The 25,702-nt window shown below is 40.8% G+C and overlaps 1 protein-coding gene across 2 annotated transcripts; it reads right to left on the minus strand.

Annotated features, from left to right (window-relative positions):
• Positions 1 to 743: 743 nt before the first annotated feature.
• Positions 744 to 24,967, minus strand: med13b (mediator complex subunit 13b). Of its 2 annotated transcripts, XM_026191676.2 has the most exons (30): positions 24,114 to 24,967; positions 23,024 to 23,258; positions 21,807 to 21,975; positions 18,813 to 18,958; positions 18,518 to 18,715; positions 12,892 to 13,086; positions 12,626 to 12,782; positions 12,427 to 12,534; positions 11,626 to 12,342; positions 11,276 to 11,492; positions 10,537 to 10,567; positions 10,319 to 10,440; positions 10,118 to 10,208; positions 9,827 to 10,023; positions 9,543 to 9,742; positions 8,232 to 9,121; positions 7,963 to 8,130; positions 7,627 to 7,850; positions 7,303 to 7,498; positions 6,822 to 7,203; positions 5,395 to 5,611; positions 4,110 to 4,301; positions 3,761 to 3,984; positions 3,341 to 3,483; positions 3,089 to 3,247; positions 2,809 to 2,994; positions 2,588 to 2,721; positions 2,144 to 2,308; positions 1,780 to 1,880; positions 744 to 1,680 (listed from the first exon to the last, which is right to left on the minus strand). In XM_026191676.2, exons 1-30 carry the CDS (start codon positions 24,177 to 24,179, stop codon positions 1,548 to 1,550), a joined length of 6,363 nt encoding a protein of 2,120 aa, XP_026047461.1. In that variant the 5' UTR covers positions 24,180 to 24,967; the 3' UTR covers positions 744 to 1,547. The 2 variants fall into 2 exon arrangements, with proteins under 2 accessions (XP_026047461.1, XP_026047460.1); XM_026191675.2 differs by having other exon boundaries at positions 10,319 to 10,567.
• Between the last annotated feature and the right edge of the window lie 735 nt (positions 24,968 to 25,702).

Raw genomic sequence — 25,702 nt, forward strand, 5'->3', positions numbered from 1 at the left:
TTAACAAGTATTTAAACTTTAATCTGAAATTTTATTTTTTTCCCTTCTGTGCCCCTAGTTCTGTCACAGCCCTGCTACCCAGGCTCTGTGACCGGCCAACAACCCCATATCAGCACCACTGTGCTTAAGTTAGTGTGAGGCTGATATTCTGCCCTGTCTGTTACAGCTGAGCACCTCCACTTTATTCTAATTTATTCAGATGCGACTTTGCAAACCTGGGCTGTGCTGCCATGTTGTTATTAGAGAAAAGGGACTTTCTGCTCCTAACAGTGCTGTCATGAGCTGAGACCTTTACACTCTGAGAGGTAGTGCCTGTGTTGTGCAGTGCAGTTTCTCAGAGCGTTGCTCGGCTGAATTTGTGAATACTGTCTTGAACATTTTCCCCTTTTTTCACTGTTCGGGAAAGATTTTAAGGCCATTTCCAGATTGATGGTTAGTTCATTAAGAGCACAGTTGATGTCCTTCTTCCTCAGTACCATTTTAACACACATCACTACTTCAAACCAGCAAACTGTCCAACACTCTTCTGTTTTGCTGACAATCACTAAATAAGTACATTTGACTGACTGCTTCTTGTCCTCTTAATTCCTTTGGATACAGTCAGTATGTAATTAATTTTTTTTACACACTAGTTTTGTCAAATTATGAGGCAGCATGCCACATGTATCGTTGTTGTTCATCTGAGGCTGTATTTATATACAAAAGACAGCTGCAAGCAGCTACAAAGATAAAGACGAAGACAGTAAGGTAGACACTTTATTCCTAAAACAGAAGCTGCACCATCAGTAGCGGCACACAATTACTATGTACACATATACACACACAGTTACCTAAATCTGTTATATAAAATATATAATCTGACAATGTACCTTTTAATTCCTCTTCAGAGCTCACTGAGTTACTGTGCAAGAGACTCTGGAGCCAAAGTAGACAGAGAGGTAAGTCTCATCCACTCATTGGGTGGGACACAAATGCCCAGGCCAGCTTTTACTTCATTATTACAGCATGGCAATAGAAAGGTCTGTACCCCTTTGAAAAAATAATATTCTAAAAGCAATCTACAGCAAATTCACTTGAACAGGATTTTCGTTTTGTATTTGAGAAAAATTACACTTTTGATACCAATTCCTGTACAGTGAGATGTACACACCCTCTAGGATTTGTAATATATAAAAGATATTAAGCATTAAAAATTCCACATTAAAAAACTTACAATAAATAATATATGCAGGCATTTCATTATGATAAAATCTCATAGATTGCAATCTACAGTCATTAAAAAGACATTTTTCTCCTTTATGAAATGTCCCTTGATCATCCAAAGTGATAAAATGGATTCTTGGCATCTGATTGATTCATTGGAAACTTCCAGTTAGAGTTCTGAGAGATACACCAGGACGAGGAGGAAGAGGAGGGTGCTTCGTCCACATTTACCCTGATGGAGTGCGAGGTCCTTTCGAGTGTCGGGGTGTCTTTGTAGCAGGAAATCCACAACATGTCTGAGCGATCCCTCCAATCAAATCTCAGCAGTTTGATCCCATTAGAGTTCAGAGCATGTTCATGATAAAGTTGTACATCTGGGTGAGCACCACAAAGTGAACAGGCAGACAGGAGCGCCGGTCCTGGGTGGCAGGGTCGCACGTGAGCCAGGAGAGGGCGTTATATTGCTCTAGAACAAATCTGGCATGAAGGAGGAGGACATGGAAATGTTAATAAAGCTGGGAGTGAAACAAATGTCTTTCTAATTATTAAAAAATTGAGTTTGGTTACAGTTCAGACCTGAGCACATCAGAGGTGTGGTTAGAGTCCAGGGGGTGGGAGTGTTTACTGTGCAGAAGCTCATCTGATTGGACAGAAGACACGTGCAGGTGAAGAGAGGCCTGGAAAAGAAAGAGACAAATGAAATCAGTCTTCAGATTCAATCACTGAATTTCAGGTTCAACACATCTGCATGTAGAGCTGTAAAATCTCATTATTTCATCAACTGATGTAAAAGAGTCAGTATTCTTAAACCAGCAAACAAGCAGCACTGTCGATAGGTCAGAGCAACGACGACAAAGAGGCATTTTGTTGAAGAACGGCATTATTGCGATTACTCAAGACTTCATGAACATATAATTTTAGTAGTACAGGTATGAGTCACCTTGAGAAAGAGTGGGCACTGGTTCTTGGCTTGGGGGCAGGCTGACCAGAACCAGTCGGGCAGCGGTCCGGCCTTCGCTGTGGAGACAAAGTAACCCAAAGCCATCGGCTGCTGCAAGATGTTGAGCGCTTCTTCGTGAGACTCCATCCGATCTGTACTCTGACCCTGCGAAACGAAGGTGATAAAGTCATCGATTAGAGCATCGCTGCAGCCAAAACAGGCATCATATTTTCATAACCAAGGGGCACCTAATTTTTTTTTTGCTCATTAGCATGCTTTTTTTTTTTTTACTTTTTTTAATGTAACTATTAAGTTGAGGACGAAAAACAGAAGAAGTTGTTTAATTACTGCCGAGTGGTTCATACATCACAGCCTGTTAATAATCTTAAAGTCTGTATCTGACATTTTATATTGATGAGTGACTTCATGAAAAAGATGGCAGACCTTGCTTCCATCTCCCCCTTGGGGGCCCGGGGAGTGAACAGGGGAGGTTGTGGGGGAGTTGGGCAGGATGTTGATGAAGTCTGGATCCATGTCTTGTTCAAACAACTCAAAGATGTTCATTCCCTCTGATCCATCTGCAGAGAGGGAAAAATGTGTCATTCTGGCTTTCCAGCTTTGAGCAGAAATATATTGTAGCAGCTCTGTGAGCTGTGAAAACATACCGGGATTTATTTGGTTAAAGGTGTCGATGTCGAGGGGCTCTGAAGTGTTAGTGTTGACCTGCACCATGGCTGACGTGGGGAATACCAGTATGTGTGTGCAGGATGTATCCTGAGGGGTGCTCAGCTGCGATGTTTGCATGTTAAGGGTGGTGCTTCGACCAAACACGGAGCCTGTCGACACCGAGTCTGCAGAGACGAGACGAAGGAGAGCGCTGTCAGATTTACAGGCTTTTTGTAAATGAAGTGAAACTAGCCAAACTTTAAATATTATTTCTTTTACCTGGCATAATCACAAAGGAACCTTGAGGCTCCATGGCAACTAAGCAGGCGCTAAGGATGCTGGGAGTATCAGCAGCAGATATGCCGCACATCCTGCACGTCTCCTTCAGTCGCCTGCTGAGGGACTGCAAGTTCCTCCTGCTCAGCAGAATACTCCAGTCTGAAACAGACAAGACACAAGCACATAAGTGTGTGTGCGTGCGCGTGCGTATATGTAAACTGCCCGCTCTGCAGACACTGTTGAAGTGTGTACCTCTCAGCTCGCCGTGCCCCATCCTTCCAAGCCGCCCGATAACGACCCTCCATGGCAGTGACGTGAGCTGCACCAGGCTGAGGCACCACTCCCACAGCTTCTGCAGACCCAGCCGTCGGGCTGAGCCCTTTTTCCTGCGAGCCCTGCAGCAACAATAATACAGTAATGCATTTATGAGGTAGTTTTGCTTTTTAATTAGTTTTGATTCTCTAGCTTTCAGTTTAATTTAGCGTAATTTACTTTCCACAGTGGGTTTAGCCTTTATTGTTTAAAAATGTTTCATTTCAGTCTTAAAACAAAGACATTTATCATATTTAGTCTTTGCTAACTAAGATTGTTTTACACTTAACTACAAAGACTTAGGTATCAATAACCAAACTGATTCTGTGGTACTGAGGTAAATCTTTCGTGAACAGGCACCTGTTCGGCACATCGATGCTGATGATGCAGGTCTCCAGCAGTTCTCCGTGTTGATCGGTGCAGGAGGCCAGCAACCATCGCTGGTCATGTGACAGACAGTAGCCGACAAACAGGACGTTGTACTTCTGCGATGCCTCACCAAACGTCTCCCCGAGCTCAGTCTGCTTGTCCTTCACTGGAGCCAAAATGAAGGGTGGCGTGTAGAGACGCAGACACTCAGGCCTCTGCACAGCCCACAAACACAAAAATATATATATTCAAGTTGAGAGTGACAGAAGGTACAACAGCATAATTGTCTGTAGACATACAGCTTCAACAAAACTCAGGAGTTCAGCATCAGGGTAGTTACCTCTGGGTTCTTGAGTGCCATGTCAATGGCAAGACCAGGACCAAAGCCCGTCAGAGCCTTGAAATTGGTGGAGTTGGGAAGAGGCCGACGACACTGAGTGAACACAGAGAAAGCCAGCGACTTGAGGTGCTGACTGTAGACGTGGCGCCCTGCGCTGTGCACTGGCTGGAGCAGATACTGGCAGGGAACAATCTGACACAAAAGGAGGAAAAAAGGCATTTTAGGACAGCCTGTAGTGCTGGATGTTTATGGATTTGTTAGACTTAAGCTTCACTACACATTTGTTTTTACTGAAAGTTTCTCTGTGTTACTGACTGGGTTGTGTTGTAGATGATAATTCATGGACATGGAAATCTCAAAATAGGTCTTTCTGACAATTAGTAATAGTTTGTGGTGAAAGAAACATTAGTGAACCCTGAACTTCAAAAACTACACTGCTGTAAGTAAGTTCAATCCCAACATAAAATTTCTGCTTCATCCAAAGATCAGAATAGGTTTTAAAAGTATTAATCCACAGGAACGCCGTAACATTCTCTAGCTCCCAGTGAAAGGCATCCACACCTTCAAATCTGTGCAGGATATATTTGAGTAATCAAATGTTTCTCCCCCCAAATATTAAAACTTTGTGAAAAGATTTTGTGCACATCAGTACTTGTAAACATCTGCACCACATTACCAGTACTGTTACTATACTGGCAAGTGTGAGTGATTATGGTAATTATAATTATGATAAGAAGTACGGGTGTCTTTAATCTTATATTGTTCATAGAAGACGGAGGTCAAACCAAACCGTTTGTTTACTAAACTAAGAATATTGCCACATCTTAGCTCGAAGGAAGAGTTAATGACAGCACATCTGAGAGATTAGCATGTCTGCAGCGATAGGACTGAATGGATATTAGCCCACACAGTTATGCTGATGCTGTACTGAACCCATTATAGCACATTCACGCCTCTTGTGTTTCAGAACTCCCTCTGGCATACTGATGCAATCTTGTGCCACTATATCACAGGTGTGGCAGTTACCACCTCCATTAGTGCCTGCTAATGATTCCCCTGCTCCTTCTCACCTCCCTTTGTGGCAGCTGGTAACCCTCTCTATTATAACCAAAGTAGAAAACTGAGCAGATGTTATTAAACTGTAGATTATATTTAGAAAATGAACTTATTTTGTGAAATATCTTTGACTTTTGGAGTCTGTTCTTTTATACACTATGCAGAATATTTAGCCACATCTTTAATCTGCAGTTATGAAATTTTAAAACTATTAAGAGTGTTGTTCTACCTGCACAGAGACAGAGTTTCTGATGCAAGCAGGCAAGATGTGGAGCATTTCCATGTAGCAGCGCAGTAGGCCCATCGTGTAGGTACTCGAATGGACTTCTCTGTCTGCGTCTTCGTAGCTGAAGGGGTCGACGATGTACACCACTATAGCAGGCGGGTAAGACACAGCATGGGACTCTCCGTCTGTTGGCTTACCCACTTTGTCTCTCTCCATTGTGCTGTTAAAAATTAGGCAGATAATTACTGAAACAGGCCAAGAAATTATCTTCATCAGATCTGTCAATAATGTTCATATTACTGTCCACAGTGTGCAACTGAAGCTTTTTGCATGCGTCCTGTGCAGCCTTAACCTTTTTCTAGACATTACTAGAAAGACATGCACATGAAAAAACAAAAACACTCAGAGCAGTCAGATTAGATATTAGCCACTATTTAACCTGCCAGCCCAACTACAAAGTCCACATTTTTCTGGGCTCTGTTGATCCACACTTTGTAGTTGTTCAGTGTATTTATCTCCAGCAAATGGATGTTTGTATACTGCTGCGTGCACACTTTATTTAGGTAGCTCCCTGACATAAACTCCAGTATTTCCAGTATAATTGTGCCTGCTGTGTGCTACATGTGAAAGAAACTGTCCAAATATCATGTATGAAAATGGCTCAAGCCAAATCTTGGCAGGCGCAGCTCCCATCAGAAGAAACGTAAAAATAAAATTACTGAGATGAAAGTAGAGACACGCAGCACTCATGAGATGTGTTTTGCCATAACAAAACTTCAGATCTCACTAATATTATACTGCCTTCAAAACACGTGACACACAATACTTTTTTAGCCAGAGGATGAACTTTCCCTGCTGATTATGCAGTGTTACCAATGTGGTCATTCATCAACCTTAAATATAATCTACTACCAATAAGACTATTTGGTCAATGAATGCCTAAAAACTGCATATATCAAACAGACCATGTGTAAGTGTTGGTGACCTTTGAAAGAAGGTGTCTCACAGAACTGTCGAGGAACTGAGCACGTCAGTGTGTTTTTATCAGATTGACTTTGTAAAGCAGTTGTAGAAACAATCTCCATCTCAGCTTAAAATAACTCAGCACTGGTTATCTATCCCATGAATGCATACCAGTTATGAAAAGGCTTGTGAGCTAAGTACCAAACTACAACGCTCTACTACTTGAGATATTCTGTCAAATAGAAAGAATTGAAATGAGCAAACTGGCATTTGCTAGGAAAGATTCAAAATATAATCTGGCTCATGAACCATCACAGATCCCAAATGACCGTGCATAAAAAAAAAACCAAAAAACAAATATGACTAACAATTTTTGGGAAATATGGAGAGATAAGACAACAGGCGCCTAGTTACGGCATAAGGTCACTGGTCCTTTGGCCAGGTGATGTAACAGCAGATCTAACTACCTCTCTGGGCTCTCAGTGGGTCCTTGAGACTGGTAAGCAGACGATCCATTTTCAGCCATTCCCCCTGTGCCCTGCGAGTTTGGCTGGGGTCCATTCTGAGACGCTCCACCCTGCAAGCCTGCTGTTCCAAATGACGAGAAGGAACTTGGCTTGGCTGAGGTCATTCCCCCAATAGTCTGTGAGCCTGAGGATGAAGAGGGAGGGGTGCTGTTGACCTGGGCAGGCTGGGCAGAGCTGGTGTTGGAGCCGGTAGTGTTGGTGCTCTGGAGTCCTGATGAAGTGCTGGAAGAGCTAGAGGTCTGGAAGGAGGGGGTGGCGGCTGTGGTAGGGTTCCGCTGGGTCAACAGAGAGCTATCCAAAGACTGCTCTGACAGGTATGGAGCTGAAAGGGATCCCAAAAGAAAAATGATAAATCATCATTTTTACAAACCATGCGATTTTACTTACTTTAGGTTTTCAGCACTACAAGCAATCACATTACCTAGATCATAGCAGCACACTTGAGCAAAGAGTTTGAGCTTATTAAAGGCTTCATTGTTTCCTTCTCTGGCAGCCATCTTAACGAACCAGTCACTAAGAGGCTGCTCTGTCATGCTCCTGCCTTCTTTGGTGCCAACCTTCAATATGCCCTCTGGGTGACTCTTGCAGATGGGCCTGTGTTGCCCCAGCTGGCATGCCTGTCAAGGAAAAAAAGAAAAGAAAACAAGAGTGCAACAGTGTGAATCACTTTTGCAGAGCTACAAAACTGTTTCTGTAGACATGTCAGCACAGGAAGGGTGAGTTTAATAAACTGCCAGGTGCATACCTCATACATTGCACTTAGATCTTTGAAAAAGGTCTTGGCCCCGTGGAGCAGAGACTCATTATCAGGGCAAATGACAACATATCCCACATCCCTCTGAGAACCAAAAGGATCCAGGAGAAGCTTCTCCCAGTAGGGCAACCCAAAAGGAGACAGTACCACAAAATCATATTCGTAACCAACCAGAAAGGTTGGGATGGGCAGAGGCTCAGGAGACTCATCAGTACCTGTGAAGATAAGGAGACAAGTTAGTGTCTTTGAAGACAACAAAGCCATAAACTTCCACAATATTCTATTTATCTCTATAAAACAAACAAACAAAAAATGCTTTCGACACACCATATGATCCCCTCCCAGCCATTTTATGGAACTGCTGCCAGGTAAGTGGCCCCTGAACGCCCCAAGAGCGCACACTCCTTTTCTTCTGAATGGTGTCCTGCAGCACAGGCTGGAGGGACAACAACACCCGGAGGACATCCACAGAGTATAGCTTGCTCATGTCTGCTGCTACAAGTGAAGAACCAATAGGAAACAAGTATTACATTTCTGCTAGAAACACATAAGGAAGAACTCTACATTTAAAGCAGCAGTAATGTGAGAATACATACATTTGCGTTTGGGCCACTGATGAAGACAGGTGCTTTTCACTAGTGTTTCATCGACTTTGCCTCCTGACATATTGTCCATGAACTGCCTGCCATGCTCCAGTGCCATGTAGCAGTCGTTATAACAGTCTCTCTCTTCCACCCTTAGGAACGAACTGGGGGCTGAAGTTGGTTTGGGGTACTCCACACCAGCCATCGAGGCAAATGGATTGGTGCACTGGTCCTGCAGCAACAGGATTAACTCATCTGGAGGCTTCTCCTTCAGGCTGCTGGCTTTGTGTGATGTAGAAGCTCGCAGCTCTTCGAAACACCGCTCTGTATCTCGAGCAGCATCAGAGCCCCGTCCAACTACGTCCAGTTCATCCTCTAGAAAGAGCCCAGCTGACTGGCCAAAGCGCCGATTGGTGACAGCGCTAAAACCACAAGTGCATATATACTGGGCCTCGCCGTTGTCCTTGAGGTATACGCCTACATCTGCCCCACGGATGTTCATGTTACAGACACACACACAGCAACTGTCAAAGTTGCAGTCCTTGAAGAGGTTCATGACTGACTCTGAAAGTATGAGCGTGACGTATAGGCTGTGAGCCTCGGGAATTGAGGGCACGGTGGCTGGCTCAACAGAACTAAGGGGTCGGCAGGTGGAGGGCGTGGAGGCAGGAGAGTAAAGGTCAGAACTGTCATACTTGAGGGAGCCCTGGACGCTGGATGGGCCACGTGGAGTCCGTGGAGTGCGGGGTGTGCGAGGTGTGGGCACAGAGAAGCGTGGTGTGGCTGGGGATGGTAGAATACCTGCACCACTGTTGCTGGGAGGAGCGCTGCTGGACATGAAGGGCGGGTGGGTCTGCGGGGTGTAGGTCTGGCTATAGTCAGGCTCCACACTGGGGACATTACTGTTATATAAAGATGAACAGTGATTAGGGTTTCATGTTGTGATGTTTGGTTATATAGCAGCTGAAGAGTACCGTTTACATGCATTTACGTTCTTTCTTGTTCTACATACATTGCAATGTTCATTATGTGCAGCCACCGACATGATAGCTGCACATAATAAACTTGTTTCAGACATAGGATGACCTGATGGCTGGTTTAGGCTCTTTGGAAGATAAATACTGATCACTTTGAACTGTGAAACCTGCAGAACTGTGAATGAATAAAAATATAGAGCTGGAAATAAGTGTAATACGTCACTTTTCAGTACAAATTTGAAGTTGTACTGTAAAAGACTAAAACTCAAATTGTGAGAAAAACCCTTCTTGATCAACAGATCACACATCAAAGATGGGAAAAAGTTAATTCAGAATATGCATTTACCTATCTTTAGTGAGGAGACTAGTGTTGGACACTGGGGGTATCAGGTCCATTTTGCCCATGGTCCAGCTCGCCGTGTACACACAGTCTTCTGGTAGTTTGACAGGCAACAGACACTGGCTTGGTAGTGTCTTCAGGGGGGCATACATTGAGCAGCCAATGAATGACTGACACATCTCTGGCTTGTACACAAAGGAGAAGTCCTGAAAACAAAAACGCAGGTCATTTAACAATAAAGAAAAATGATCAGTTTCCTCTCTACTTGGTAATTGCGTGATGTGTTGTACCTTTATTTCAGATGGCTTAGGGCTGCAGAAACCCTCCTCCACCTCCATCTTGAAGTGGTTATTAAGCTGGCTGCCGTCCAACAAGGTGAGCCCCGCCCCTGCTTCTAAGCTGTCCTTGCTGCCGGAGTTCATGGGAGAATAACCCTGCTGCTCCAGGGAGGGTGGGGTGGGAAACATTGTGTGCAAGTCTACTGAGCCTAAGGAAAAGACATTATTACTTCTCTTGAAACAACAACTTACGTAGTTATGATCCTTGATGAACAATGAGTAATTGATGATTAATTTTCCTACTTATGCAAGACAGGGGATCCAGTGCAGTTGGCTTAGTATCTTTAGAGCCAAACTTGTCATCTGTACCAACACCAGCTCTTTTGGATCCAGGCTGTGCAATGGGGAAAACAAGTCAACATATTCAGTACATCTTGGAGTTTTAACAGGCTTCATGAGGAGACATCACCATCAGCTCCTGAATATGCCACAACATGCACTCACTGTTAGCTCATCTTCATCTGAATTGAAGATTTTATCCAGGTCGCTGTAGGACACAGCCAAGTCGTTCTCGTGGATGAGGCTGGTCGAGGCTGAGGGTTTACTGCCTGTAGGACACTGTCCATCTACACCGCAAAACAAATTGAGGGACATTTTTTGAATTAAAGCAAATAAATAAACATACATAGAAATCTCCAAGCAAGAATGAATAAACTTCTCACCATCTGCAGAAGTTCCAGTTCCTTCATCCACCTTGGTTAAACAAAAAGATGACAGTAATTATCGTCATGACCATTTGTTTGTCATTAAAATTTCCACTATTTGTACTTGTATACAAAGCTCCGATTATCAAACATGTTCCTAAAATGAAGGTCACTATTTTGCACACCGAGTGCTGATTTTCAGAGTTAGCCATAACACAACAGGGTGAGGTTTGAAACATCTAAAATCAGCTGCTGATCCTTGTTACACAACTTTTCTTCTACAAATTCACAAGAGAATTTGATAAGAAAAATGTGACTCAATTATCAAGATGACTGCACAGTCTTTTCGTGATTCACTAGGGTATACGTGCTGGCACTAGAAACCAAAACGTACTTTACATCAGTAAATATCTGAGCAAGCAAACATGACTGTGAAGCTGACAAGTATGTAAAAGCAAATTTAATTAACAGGACCTGTGATAGAGACACATTTTGGTTACTAATTAAGTACTAATGGTCAATACCCAGCAATATCAGTGTGTGCTCTCAAAAGACAACTACTACTATGCAGCACAGAGAAATGAAGGAAATAAGCACTGGAACAGACGTGAAAATGTTTAAATGATTCACCTCCTTTAATATAAAAACACAGAAATGTTCAAAATAACTAGTTCCAACAAGTACTTTACCAGGGACTGAAAGTAGATTTCATCAAATGTCATAATAAACAAGGATTTCAGCCTTTGTCAGGACCCACCTTGTGTTTCTTGTTTCCGTCCTTTTCAGCTCCAGACTTGTCCTTCTTCTCAGTAAAGCTAAACTCCTCATCTCCTTCGACGAAGGCATAAGGGTCTGGCTCCTCACTAGGCTCTTCATCTCCTGAGGTGGAAGCAAGATGGCTGTTTCTCCGCTGTGTATAAGTCTTGATGAGCTCTTGGGACACTTTCAGGGGATGCGAGGATCCTGACATCAACCTGGGAGGGGTGTAGGAGAGAGACATTTTTAAGGCATGCAAATACATTATTTTTAAATTCACAAAAAGAAAAAAAAAATATATATATATATTTTTTTTTTAAAGCATCCGCCGATCAGACAACAGATACTCACTCTGTGACAGAGACTACACTTTCACTTCCTCCACCACCTGCAGAATCCTCTCTCATTTTATCTAAAGGTAGCTGGGGTGTCAGGAAGTTTGAGGGCTTTTTCTGAGGGAGGAGGAAATACTTCCATGGATTATGGGTGGAGTCATCACTGGGGCTGATGGCAGAACCTACAAAGATGGTGGGTTCAAGGGTTTCATTGTAGGTTGAGGGAAAGGGCAAAGGCATAGGCATGTTCTCCGTCTGAGGCTCCTCAGATGAGCCCTTTGGTGGCATCTGACAAGGTTCCACTGATGGCGGGTAGAATGGTTGGTGAATGGGAGTTGACGAGCTCTTCATGCCACCAGGAGTCATGTCAACTTCTACGTGATCACAGGGATGTGGGCTGAGAGGAGGGGGAGGTGGAGATCCAACAAGGTCTGCAGGAGGGCCGTGGGCGTGCAGTGTAGGGGCTTTAGACTGCACCGTGTCCACATGGTGCAAGCTGGGATACGAGCCTTCTTCCTGCGATCTGAGGCAAAGCCTCTGGGTCTGAGGCTCCAGGGATTGCTCCTCGCTCACAGAGTTGCGGTGGTGAAAAGGTGTCTGTGGCCTCTTCTGCTGCTTCTCCCCCTTCTCCAGCTTCTCGCCCAGCTTGTGCTTGGGGGCTGGCAGGGCAGGCTGTCCTGATGAAGGTGGGTGTCCTGAGGTGCTGCTAGACCGCTGTTTCGAATTCTTATGTCTGTTTGGAATAAAACAAATAATGGCTATAAAATATTTTAAATAAATAACTAAATCGCTGGTGAATTAACTTCACTAAACATACCTTGCACAATTACAATGCAGCCTATGAGCTGGCTCCACAAAATCCCAGAGTCCTGTTTTTTCTGTCTCCTCCTCACAGGTTCCATTTGTCAATGAAGTAAACTTATTCCTAGAAAGAGTGGGAATACAAACACGTTATCCATCTGGATGGAGGCAAAACCAGAACAAATGCAAATTTAAAGAGATGGCCAAAAACATACTTGTTCCCTGTATGGTTTAGGTTGTACTCCTGCCATACAGACTCCACCATCTGGCTGGCCATCCTGCGAGGGATTTTACCACCGTGTAGAGTGTTGTTAGAGCTGTAGCCATCAGATGCAGAAGACAACTTGAGCCACTTCTGGGCAGGCTGATAATCTGTGAGAAGGTAAGATAAAGATGATAAAAATAAATACAACCGCAGTGGTATGCAGAGTCTCACAAAAATAAAGGCTGATGAACATGTATTTTTAATTGTAATTCTTACCAGTCTGAGCCTCCTCTGGTGACGTTGGAGGAGTCAGAGTGACAGAGGACATGGCAGGATCTCTGTTAGCAGCCTGGCCCTGCTGAGCACCACACAAGCTTCCTGAGGCGTTGGCTGAGCCCTGAGGGACCACAGTAGGGAGGTCCGACAGAGGGAGAAGCACCAGGCAGGAAGGATAAACCATCCTTACTCCCGCTGAAAGTAAAGACATTTGTTCATTTTAAAAACTCAGCATGAAAATTCAAAACAGAACTGAACAAACCAAATACACATTTTTAAATGCAACAATGTTTTGGTATAACTGACTCATTTATTCACCTTCACTCTACAAAAAAAAAGGAAAAAAAAAAAAAAAAAAAAAAAAAGGATAGTGTCTCTCAAAAGTACCAGTGACAGAGAGAACTATTTGGACTGTTTTCTTTAACACAAACAAACAAAACCACAAAAAACAGACACATTTTAGGGCTCTGTTATAGCTGTAGACTGATCCATTTATCTCATAAATGCCAACACTCTTTTTCCTCGGGCTTTGCCGTATTTAATATCTCGGGTGCCTCCTGTGTTGCCGTTTTTTCCCAGGATACACTCGTAATTTACACGAGATTCAAACTTTATTATGAATAATTGTAAGGCTGCACAAATATTCTGATTTTGATCTCAACCATGACTTTGGCTTCCCACAGTTCAATGAACGGGGGATACTGGAAGCATGTGCTTCACCAACAGAGCGCAAACCAAAAGCAAATTAGTTGCTCCATAAACAATGACGTATCACAGCCATTCACAGCTGTTCCCTGCACTGTAAAGCTTGAGGTTTTCCTGGATAAGTCTGTATCAGTAACAAGGTTATTATCGTTAACGAAAACTAACGAAATAACGAAAACTAGAAGTGAAAAAACATTTTCGTTAACGGAAATAAAAATAAAAACAAAAAAAAGGAAAACTAACTAAAACTGTAATGAGTGTTCACAAAACTAACTAAAATTAACTGAATTTATAGCAAAAATGTGTTTAGTTTTCATTGATGTGTGCGTGTCATACTATAGTCAAGGGTGAAAATGAAGTTTAGTTTCCAGATTTATTTCTTGCTGTGTCTCATTATGCCAGCAGGTGGCAGTACGTTAGTCGAGTCGTCTGTGTTGCTGCTCCGTCCACGCGCAGAATCATGTCAGGAAAAGTCGGGAGAAAGCGCCAGAGTCCAATTTGGGATTACTTTGAATATGTCTGTGTTTTGGATAAAGCAAGTGTCTTGTAGTGGAAAGAGACAAATTATGAGGGACATTTCTAAAGGGAAAAAAAAGTGCACTTGAAAAGCTGACACAAGAAGGCTAACCTAGCTTACCTTGAGAAGGTAAGGGAGCACACTCAACCCTCATCCCCAGAAACAGACGCTAACCTCAGGCAAGGCAGCGTGATGCATCCCGAGACAACAGGACGGGGATATCTACATAACTGTGTGAGTCAATTGCCTTCAAAATGTTTATCAATTCACTTGAACCAAAATTACGAACACCCGGTGCTGCAAGAGTTAATAGTCTCATTGGGGCCAAGATATACATTTTATAGTTGCCTCGTATCAATGGTTGTTCATCTGCCTTTATTTATTTATTTAAACAACCCATAGGTGGGAATGTGAGTTGTCTGTCTCTGCGTGTTAGCCCTGCGACAGACAGGCGACCTGTCCGGGGTGCAGGGTATGGTAGCTGGAATAGCAACATACCCAAGGATGAGCAGAAGAGCATGACTGGTATGATGAAACTGGGATTTTGTTACACTTAATTATTGCAAACACAACTAAAACTATAACTGAAACTAATCAAAACTAAACTGAAACTAAGGATTTTCAAAAAAATAAAAACTAAACTAAACTAGCAAACAATTGGTAAAAACTAATTAAAACTGATATAAAATTGAAAATCTGAAGTCAAAACTAAATAAAAATTAAAAATAATGAAAATTGCAAAACTATTAAAACCCTGATCAGTAACACCACGTTTAAAGAAAGAAATTCAAAAAATTAAAATGTCTAGTAAAGCACAAGGTGAAGAGCTTGTTTTTTTTTGAAAAACAAACAAACAAAAAACAAAACAAAAAACAAAGTGAAGAGTTTGTCCCTTGAAGCAGAAGATAATCTGTTTGGAAATATTCAGATTTATGGTAAGTGATGTTAAAGACGAAATCACGTGTAGGGCTGCAGCTTTCGATTATTTTAGTAATCAAGTAATCTATAGATTATTCCATCGATTAATAGAATAAGAAATAATTTTATCTTATTAATGAGCAATAATAAATAGAGCTCAAGAGCTCTTTTGGTTTTTAGAAATTGCAGTGTTTTTTGTTGCATCCATCATCTGTTTCATTTGTCAAAAAAAACAACCCTTGGTATTTACGTGCCACATTAAGTTTTCTTTTTTAAAGAAAACATTTTCTCAATTGCAGAAATATATAAATACTCTCAAGTAGAGTCAAAGTCAAATAAAATAAGATAAATATGCCATCTAAACTAAGGCACAAAAAAAATCTTTACTCTGTCTTCTTGGAAGGCTTATGTTTTGGTACATGTGTTTAAGTGTGAACGTGAATGAGTAAGTTTTTGTTTGTAAGGAGAACGTGGTGGCTGCAACGAAGAGAAGCAACCATATCAGCATTCTGAAGTTTGCCCTGTGCTTTGATGCAAAGCTTATGTGCTGCTAAAAACAAGATGTTATGATAGTGTAGACATTATTTAATATTAACAATAATTCAATGTCCAACCTAAAATCCCTCAGGTCAGTGGCTCAGTTTTACATTTCATTTCATTTTTACTGGATTGTGAAAAACGCTTTAATTTTTATATTTTTAAATATTAACATAAATTAGTTGAGACAGTAGTTTATATTATTTCACTTTCAATCTGAAAAATGTTCTGAAAACCTTGAAATAAATCTGGTCTAGAAGACACCATGCCCTGCTTTAGACTCACACCCTTGTTCGCTTCTATGTAAAATAGGATGGCTGCCATCAGCCTTCAGCAAGTTGTATAATTTAAACATGGTATCAGACTAAGTTAAAAGTTCATCTGCATATTTTAATACATATTCTGGACGCTTACTGGAGATTTTTCACTATGTAAAACAAATGGTGGTGGATGAAGCAGTTACAAAGTTTGCCTTTCTTGAGGTCAGTGTTTGTTGATCAGGTGCTTCGATTAAAGACTCGCTTTTCCCCAGTAAAGGTTTTAATGGTGATTACGGGAGCAGTGTTGCCGTTTTGGACACTAGAAACACTGTTTCTTTCACTCTCCCTGAGCTCACCATCTTGGTACCGGCTCCGCCTCTTTGCGGTGTGTAAACAGACTCCGGCTCCACGTTAAATTGTGCCATCGTCTTCATCACCACTGCTGTGTTATCAGTATTTCTGTTTAAAACTGGGGGCTGTGTGGGCTTAATGTTGTCAAACTTTTGATTCACACGCTGCTTTTAAATACATTTGTAATGCAAGTCTGTTTTTAGTCGGAAATGTTGGTTTCCATGGTAACAGTGCCGCACTACAGAGCCGTGCCTTTAACAAAGCACTGAAGCAAGAATTTGTGTCGCGAATTTTTAATAATTCTTTGAAATACTCGACAAATCGTTGCAGCCATAATCGCATGCAAGGAGTGCTGTAGAACTGTGTCTTATTGAACCTCCTAAAAAAACCCAAAAAAACAAAACACACCACAAATTGCAGTATACTGATTACATGAAAGCCAAGACAATGCAATGGTTGCTAACATGAATTGTCCAACATCAATTCAGACGTCCATAAAAGCAAACCAGCGTATCGATCCAGCTCACAAATATGCACTGAAATCACAAATGAAATCAGATTCCATTTGGCCAAAGATGTGTCTCCAATAAACACGCAATCACAAGCACTTCAGGAAAATCGTCTACATACTGGACAATAGGGGTGGGGGAAAAAAACCATACTGTGTAGTATCGTGATATTTTGTTTGCTAATAATGTATCGATACAGGGACAGCAGAAATCGATATTTTGTTACAAAAAAGTTTTTGTGGAATGGAACCTGCTCTGACTTCAGAGCATGTTGATCCTTTTTCTGAGCAAGAATTCTGACATTCCTTCACTGTCCAAATGTGTTTAATTTTTTTTTTGGCGGCAATAAACATGATAGTTTACTTATTTTAATTTAAGACATGTTTTATTTTAATTAAGTTTAAAACTTTTTTATTTAATGTAAAATTATATTTTGTTTTAATTTACTTTCAAATTCTTCAGTTGCTGAAGTTTTCATAAATTTCATAGTTCAGAATAGCTATAATTGTACCAGATGGTTGCATTCAGTTAAGTTGGACTAGACTGTAATACAAACCGTTCAGTTTGTCAACAATAAAACTGACTGAAATGAGAGAAAGACTGAGTGTGAGACTTTGATATTAGATAAAATGAATATTGATAAAGTTTACCTTTATGTACAGAATCTGAATATCGCAAAATATTTTTAAAAATTGCAATAATATCGTATCGTGCGTTAAGTATTGTGATAATATCGTATCGTGGGATGTATGGTGATTCCCACCTCTACTGGACAACAGATACGTTTTCCCCTTGCACGGTTATTTTTCCAGCGTGCCAAAAGCTGAACTGTATGCAAAACATCGCAAGGGACATGGACAGGGATACACAGCTGTCGAGTACTTTACTTCGAGGTTTTATTGATACCCATCCTGGATGCACAATAGATGAAATAAAAAGACTATATTTGCTTCCAAGAGATGCACTTGTCAAGTGAATAAAGGACTGTAGTACCGTGTAAATGTGAAAGCAGTGCCCTGTTCATTTATTAATCTTGTCTCTCCAGTTTTGGTACAATTCTTAAAATTTTGATTTTTTTTCTTAAGAATGTACTGAATTTAGATGAAAGGGGGGGGGGGGGGGGGGGAATCTATTTTACTTTGATCCAAATATTTGTACATTAGCAGGAATGTAGCACAACATGGATCTTAAAGCACTAATGTTTACCAAGATATGTGCCACCGAGATCACAGCACAAAAAAAATAAAATAAATAAATATGTGACTACAAATCAATGAATAATTATAACAAATAACAGGTAATAAAATCCTGATAACCATTTTGGCCATAATTTTGGCCTACGCTAACAAGCTAACTGGTGGATGAGGGTTGAAACTTCAAGCTTTGCCTAGTTTTACCAAAACTGCAAGATTGGGTATGAATTGCAGTCTGCGCACACACAATCGACCCACATGCAATTTTAATCAATTTGTCAATCCAACCTGGTGACCCACAACCTGCTTCAAAGGATGTACAGTTATTCTTGGCACAGGTATATGGATGGCTCAATATTTTAGCTGTAGCTTTACCACTTAAGCAATTCTTATTGAGCACATGAGAAGCTTTATTTAAATAAGCAAATAAATACATAATCCTCCTGGACTCTGTGGTTTTTTTAGACCAAAATGTTGGCAGGTATGTCATCCTTATATCAAGAAGAGCTGAAAATGTAGTACTGTATTTTTCAACTGGCACGACTAAATAAATGAATATCAATAAACTTACCTTTCTGTTCCTTCCTTGCATTCAGTGATCCACCACCACATTATGAACATATTAAGAAGCCTTACCAACAAGGACCTCCACAGCTGCCAGGGAGTCATCCTCCCAGTCTGCATCTTCCAACTTTTCTTCCTGGACTTCCTTGGGATTGGGGCTGATGGGATAGAACTGCCTCCACTCTTCGATAAGCTTCTGAGTAGGGTGGTCTGACATCTTAAAAGCCTGGCCAGTGAGGGTCCCATTCAAGCCATATGGGCTCAGGATGACTGTAGGGCAGAGTTACAGTACTTTAATTCTAAAAACAAAACGTTGGTCTAGTTCCATTTAATGCATGACTACTGTGCACAACTATTGTGATCTTACCTTGCAAGGGGCTGGAGCTTTGCTGTGCAAGGCTTAGGTGTTCCTCGCTCAATCGCTGAAGAGGCTGATGCTGAGCTATCTCAACACTCGTGCACACGTTGCTGTCCCCATGTACAAAGAAGTTGAATGCACAAGAAAGGTGCTCACTGCAAGGTGAATCAAAGACAGAAAGAGGTACTGTTATGCTTAGAAAGAGTGGTATACAACAGAAGCTCATCAGTAAATGAATAAACAAACACTTGTCTCAAACACCTAGAAGATAAACTCCCTAAGGGCAACTGAGATTATCGGTGTACTCTCTTTCATTCACTGTTAAGGAATGATTCAAAGAAAAAAGGCAGGGCTGATAATGGAAACCACACAGTTCCTTTCATATTCCACTGGCCTCATTGATTCATATCACGTGATAATGGTAGGTTCCACATACACAAGGCTAATACCGCCAATCAGATGGTGCACGCAGTATACACACGGATTTAAAAATTGCTGTAAAGCAAACTGACAATATGAAGCACAAATATGCATAAGAAATTCTTATAGCACTGAAATGTGAAAACAATGCCATCTTTATTTTCTAACCACGTCTGGAAGGCCAGGCAGCAAAACTCACTAAAATAGTACTCGTTGACATGATTTCTGTAAAACCACAGCGCAAACTCAGCAGTTTCCAGAGACTGCTGTGTTTACCAGTCAGAGAGGGCAGGCGACAGCAAGGCTGCCAGACTCCTCTGTTAGAGGTGCAGCTTCTCTGCCACAAAACAAGCCTGTGGACCTCTTTATGTAAAAACAGAAGCTAAAAACCAGTGAGCAATAAATCACCTCCTCTTCAACACAACAGCCTTTTTATACAACTGCTAAAACTCTTTAAAACCATTGAAAAAGTAGCCAGAGGGAACTAAGCCAAAGGCTTGTGCATCAAACACAAAGTCACCCTGGATGAACACACACAAGAAATTGAAACTCAAATGAGCTTGTCGGGAAACTCTGGGGTCCTCCAGGCTCCTTATTCAACAGCAGATGCTAAATCTATGTCACCACCCTTATGGTACAGCATTACACAACTCCATTCTGAACCAGGCAGATATTTATGTGTTACTGTTGCTAGTTCACCTCAAGCTTGTATTTGTACAACAACAACAGCCCAGTTTTGGGCTTTGGAGAGATGCGAACAATAAATGTCTCTCTTTAACTTTTTTTTTCTCAAAAGCCTACAATTTCACAGAAAACTATGGATGCAATACCGTTCCTGCTGTTTGAGCCAGTGAGATCAGTAACTGCGATAATGGAATTATTTATTCTATTTTGTTTTATGTCATTCCACATTAACTACATCACATGTCAGCAGTGCTGTAGTTAAAGCAGCACATTTTGCTAGAAGCAGAGCAACGCTGCATGAAGGGCACCAGCAGTTCAATGGCATTTCACACTGGCTACAACAACAAATCACCTTATTTGTTACTTAATTTTGATTTTACAGCAAGCAGTGAACAGTGCCTTCTCACATGGCTTTTCCATAAATCTTTTCTTCATTATGTTAGGTCTAAAACTCCAACAGAACCATTTATTTCACTTAAAGTACCGTAACAATTTGTTATCACCTTCCTTAATCAACTGTCTCATCTGCTCTGCTTTATGAGTGGCGAGAAGTGCACACAGTGAAACAGCGAACAGAATAATAGAGCAGAGACACCGGGGTGGCTGTAAATTACAACAAAACACAAAAATTCACACTGAGCTGAAAGGGCCAAATAAATTAGATAAATGTAATTATATATTAAATCTAATTAGATCTTTTTATTTACTCCAAAGTAATATAACATTAAGAATCAATTAATAACATTTTTAAATGAAGTTATTTATTTATTACACAACTTGGATGTTTCCAGTGAACTTATTAATTCAACAGTGGTATTGGACTCAAAAAGATGGATTGGTTCACAGCAAATGAAACAGCGTAGCATGACAATGTGCCATGCCAGTGATGTGATTCAAAAGCTGCCATAATCCATCACATCATTAGATCTTGTGCAATTCCACGAATCAGAATTTTCTGAGACCTGAAGGATGTCATAGAGGCGAACCAACACTGAGTCAGTTGTACATGAATACAAAAGGTACAGACCACAGTCGTGTATCTATTAAGGATTATATCAGAGATGCAGATGTTGTGTTAAAGGCAATACTTTAATGTCGTGATTACACTGCTCAAAGAAAGACTTAAAAAGTGTGCAAAACACTATTTTCCTTATAAGAAAAGGGTGGCTCAACCCTAAAAACAGATATAAGCTGACCACAGCATAGTCAAAACAACACATGCAACATTTCCCAAGCTGCGTCACAAATGGTAATGTGAATGATTAAAGAATGTGAAAGGCCAGATATTGTTATACTAACTTCACACCATAAAGAGCACATCAGCTCAGCTGAATTTCCCCCGTAACTTAAGCAGTACACATGCACTTAAATTACCCTGTTTTTAGCATGTCTAACACATGCGTGCTTCAGTTCCTGATTCCTACATATGTCACATTCCATGGTTTGTTCTGCTCTGATTAAAGAAAGCTGGAAAAAAACAAAAACCCATACATGAATCGAATTTTCAAAAAAAAAAAAAAAAAAACACTCCAACAGCCAACATGACTAATGTTTTACCCTTCAGCACAATCACAATTCATGGCACTTTACTCCACTGACATGTTTACCCTTAAGCAATTGTATTAGTCCTTTTGTGTTATATAAAAAAAACACCCTGACGTATGTGTAAGCTCAGGCTTAATGTGGAAAGGAACTTCTGTTGCGTCTTTGGTTCATAGTGAACTTTGTCTTAATCTGCCCTATAGATAGCAAACTATGAGATGAATATGCTCTTGTATCAGTACAAAAGACTGAATTGAACCCCAGTTAAGAGTACAGAGTATTACAAGAGAAGTGTCATCTTTAATTTAACAATTCACAGAATATCCTACAATTTTTCTAGAAAGAAGCAGGACATACCTTTTATTAATGGTCTTCTCCTCCTTTTGGTATGGCTTGACAAACCACTTGCCAATACGAACAAAGCCCCGGTTCATGAGGCAGCGCTCCAGCAGGTTGTGAATGGCTTTGAACAGGAGCGTTCGACACTCATAGGATAGGCCACTTTCCCACTCACCATCCTCCTCACCTGAAACAAGGCAGATGCAAACATGATGACTTTAACAATCAAAGCTTTTTTCCCCTGATAAAGCTAACCAGTGTTAAATGTACTTGGTTTTGTCATACACCCGTAGCCTTAATTTGGCTATGCAAAAAACAAACAAACAAAAAACCCAAAAACACCACAGTTACAGCTGCTCTACCGCATATAAATACAGGAAAACATTTAATATTAATAAAAGTCTTAGTTGCTGTTATGTAATGACGTGATCCAAAATAAAAGGCTTCAACCCAGTTACTGACTTATGTAACAGAAAATAAACTATTTTGTTAAATTACAGAGAAATGATTATCTAGGTGAAGCTTACTCATGCCATTCCTTTCTGATCATCAAGAGCTATACTCCCTGCATAGTGGAAAATTCTTCCAACTATCTTTGGAGCTCAAGAGAGATTTGAAAAATTGTTGCCAACTCTGTTTCTTTAATGAGCAATTTCTACAAGTAACACTTCATCACACCTGAGACAAAATACCTGTGTGTTAGCCCCTAAGGGTACTTCTTCTCTAAGAATATGAATATCAACAAAGCAGGATTGAATCTCCAGAAATCTAGAAGTGTGTCAGGTGACTGTGATGCACAACAACTTGTTCTAATCCTACCATGCAAGTCTGCGTCTCTATGGCTGAGGGCCAATCAATTTCACAAGTCTTTAAAGACATTCAAAGACCAGTTAGCCACAAATTCAAGGGTCTTAGAAATTATTTTTAATCAGACTTTGCATCATCAAAAATGTATAAGAAATTTTTTTAATGCAGTAAGCATTTCAGGACAGCATCTCTAGAGAGGTTTGTTATTAATATCAACAATTACACACTTCAATTTCAAATTGTTCAGATGGCACAAACTGAACTAACTGCTGCAAAAGCACAAGAGTCCACATATAATTTGGAGTAAATCACCAAATAACATTGGAATTTAATTCAGTGAAATGAAATAAACATTTTCATCTAATAAACTCTGATGTTGTCAGAATCACAAATCTTGCAGAATTCGTGGAGAGGTTAAATGAACTTACTTAAGAGCTCATTGTGGATAAGCTCTGCAAAACTGGGGTCATCACCCCACCAGAAGAGCCAGAGCTCTCTGCGACCCGGGGTTTGGTGCCTCCTCCAAACACTCAACACATCTGCCGCCAAGCATCGGCTGAAACTGCACAAGATCGGGTCCTCCTCAGTCACAGGGAAAAGGATTGGCGAGGAGGTGGGTCCTTGCCACACAAAACGCCGCCATTTTATTCCAGTCAAATCAGCCTTAAAGAGAAGAATAGTGATGTGAGAATAAACACAGAGAAAAACTGAAGAGCATAAAGCTAATTTCCAGCTGTTTACTGCATAACTCTTCATGCATCTTGACCTAACACACTGCAGTAACAAGCCAGCCACTGCTTTCGCTGCTAAAATTACTTTCAATTCAATTAATTTTATTTTATTTATATAGTGCAAAATTACAACAGCAGTTGCCTTAGGTGCTTTATATTGTAAGGTATAGATCCTACAATTATATTGAGAAAACAGAAAGAGGAAACTTTGAATAAGCAAAGCTGAAAATTGAGGTTTGTTTACACTGTTGAAAGTTTTCCTTTACTCTTTACACTTGCCAAGATGATCACGCCTGAAGGCATAACACACAACTATAAGGAAATAATTTACAACCAACAAGTTAACAACCAATGACAGACCTGTCAGTTTAAAACCAGACTGATCTGTCTCAAAATGGTTGGTGACAGCCACAATTAATTTGCATGCAGTGCAGTTTAAATCAAGGGAAAACAATATGTTCAGCTGGTTTTAGAGAAACTGCTCGTTTAGTTGTTCTTTTTACCACCATGTAAATAACGTTATTGCTAGCGGAATATTTTAGCACTCAGTGCAGTGTAAACACAAGATCATGCCATATTTATCAACCAGCCTTCAACATAGTTGTCATGCAGAATGTGCTGGCTCTGTTATGAAAGTTGGCTCAGATCACGATTTGTTAGTTGCAGGCCCGATGCCTTCACTCCAATCTGCAACTGACGTTACAAGGCTTGTTGCCTTATTAGCCAAAATGGCTTTCTGGCCTCTCAGGATCGCTAACGCTCGCTAGCTCACAGAGCAGAGTCTTACCAGGCAGAAGAGGTTGGAGTGGCAGTCCTCCAAACTGGCCCCGTTTGGTACAAAGCACGAACTCATCCTTTCACTGCGTAGTTGTAACGTTAAAATCCATGTTCTCAATCATCTTCGGGGGGCAATAGCCGATCTGGGTAACTCGCTTGCGAAGCTATGTTCAGCTCTAATTATCCCGTTAAAGCGCTGCCAACTTGCTAGCGTCAGCTAGCTGACGCTAGCTAAACAGCCAACTTCTAACCGGCGCTAGCCACCACCACTAGCCTGGCAGCTAAGCTAACGTTAGACAGACAGCCAGAACGCGTCAACTGTAAGCTTCTCGCTATACGATTCATCAATCCTATTTGAAATGTATTGTCTGATCTGGTTAGCCGCAAGCCTGCGGCTACATCACCTCAACATTAAATAATCATCGATAACAAATCGAAGAAAGACTAGCGTTAAATACAACACTGGAAAAAGTTAAATGCGCAATAAAAATACGAGCTCAAAAACTTAAAAGAAAAACTTAGATGCTGGTATGCTAATGCTAATGGCAGCTAGCTGCTCTGAAACAATTTCAAAGCGGAGGAACTCGCCCCTCCTCCCCCTGAGCTAGCCTAGCCTGCTAGCACATTCGCTAACATACCAGAGCTCCAGCGTTAGCTCGCCAGCTAAATAAAACAACCCGCTACGCCGCCCTCCTTTTCACCAAAACCACCATGGTGCTCCGTCATATTAAAACTACCCTTAAAACGAATGAAACACCCCAAACTAGCGTGACTACTCATCAGCTACTCTTCTCTGCCTGCTCCATAGGTCCAGCAGATTTCCATTATTTCAGTTCATGTATTGAATTCTTTAATGGCGGCCAGGAGGACAACTCTGCCTCTCAGCTCCTATTGGCCAATTTGTGGTAATGGGGGCGTGATCCGGCTTCAAGTAGCTCCATGACTTCACAGTTTACAAGATGAAAGCTCCAGTGCATCTGTCATGCAGTGGTCACTCCTCAGTGATGCCTGTTAACGTGCATGTTTTACTGTGCATCATCTGCTGCATGGACAGTTATGGTTAAATATTTGGTGAATTATTGTTGGTTGTGGGAACATGTGTGTGTTTGTTTGCATTGTTATGTAAAGGCCCTGATTGTAAAAAAAACAACCAAAAAACAAAACAAAAACAAAACTGAGTTATTCTATTGTCTTCTGGGGCGTTTGCGTTGTGCATTGAATAATAATAATTAGATGACACGAAGTCATCTAGTTATTATTATTTTTATAATTATTACTGAAATTATTTCAAATGCAAATAAAGAACCAACATTTGCATGAAACACAAACACTGATCCGACTACATACATATAGTTGACAAATTAATATGCAAATATGGGGAAAATGAAGAATAAAGAAAAAACACATTCAGTAGTAATAATTTATTTAAGTGCATTTTTGAAATTTACTTTGAAATTAATATAAACAAACTTTTTCATGCATTGCAACACCCCTAAGAAGCAAACTCAGTTTAATCAAATAAAACTCCTTTGTTCTAGATGAATCTGCAAATATGTTACCGCAGTTTACATTTATGTGTGCATTTCAGAACAGCTGTAT

The sequence above is a fragment of the Astatotilapia calliptera genome, chromosome 14 (assembly GCF_964374335.1).
Source record: "Astatotilapia calliptera chromosome 14, fAstCal68.1, whole genome shotgun sequence".
Classification (NCBI taxonomy): domain Eukaryota; kingdom Metazoa; phylum Chordata; class Actinopteri; order Cichliformes; family Cichlidae; genus Astatotilapia; species Astatotilapia calliptera.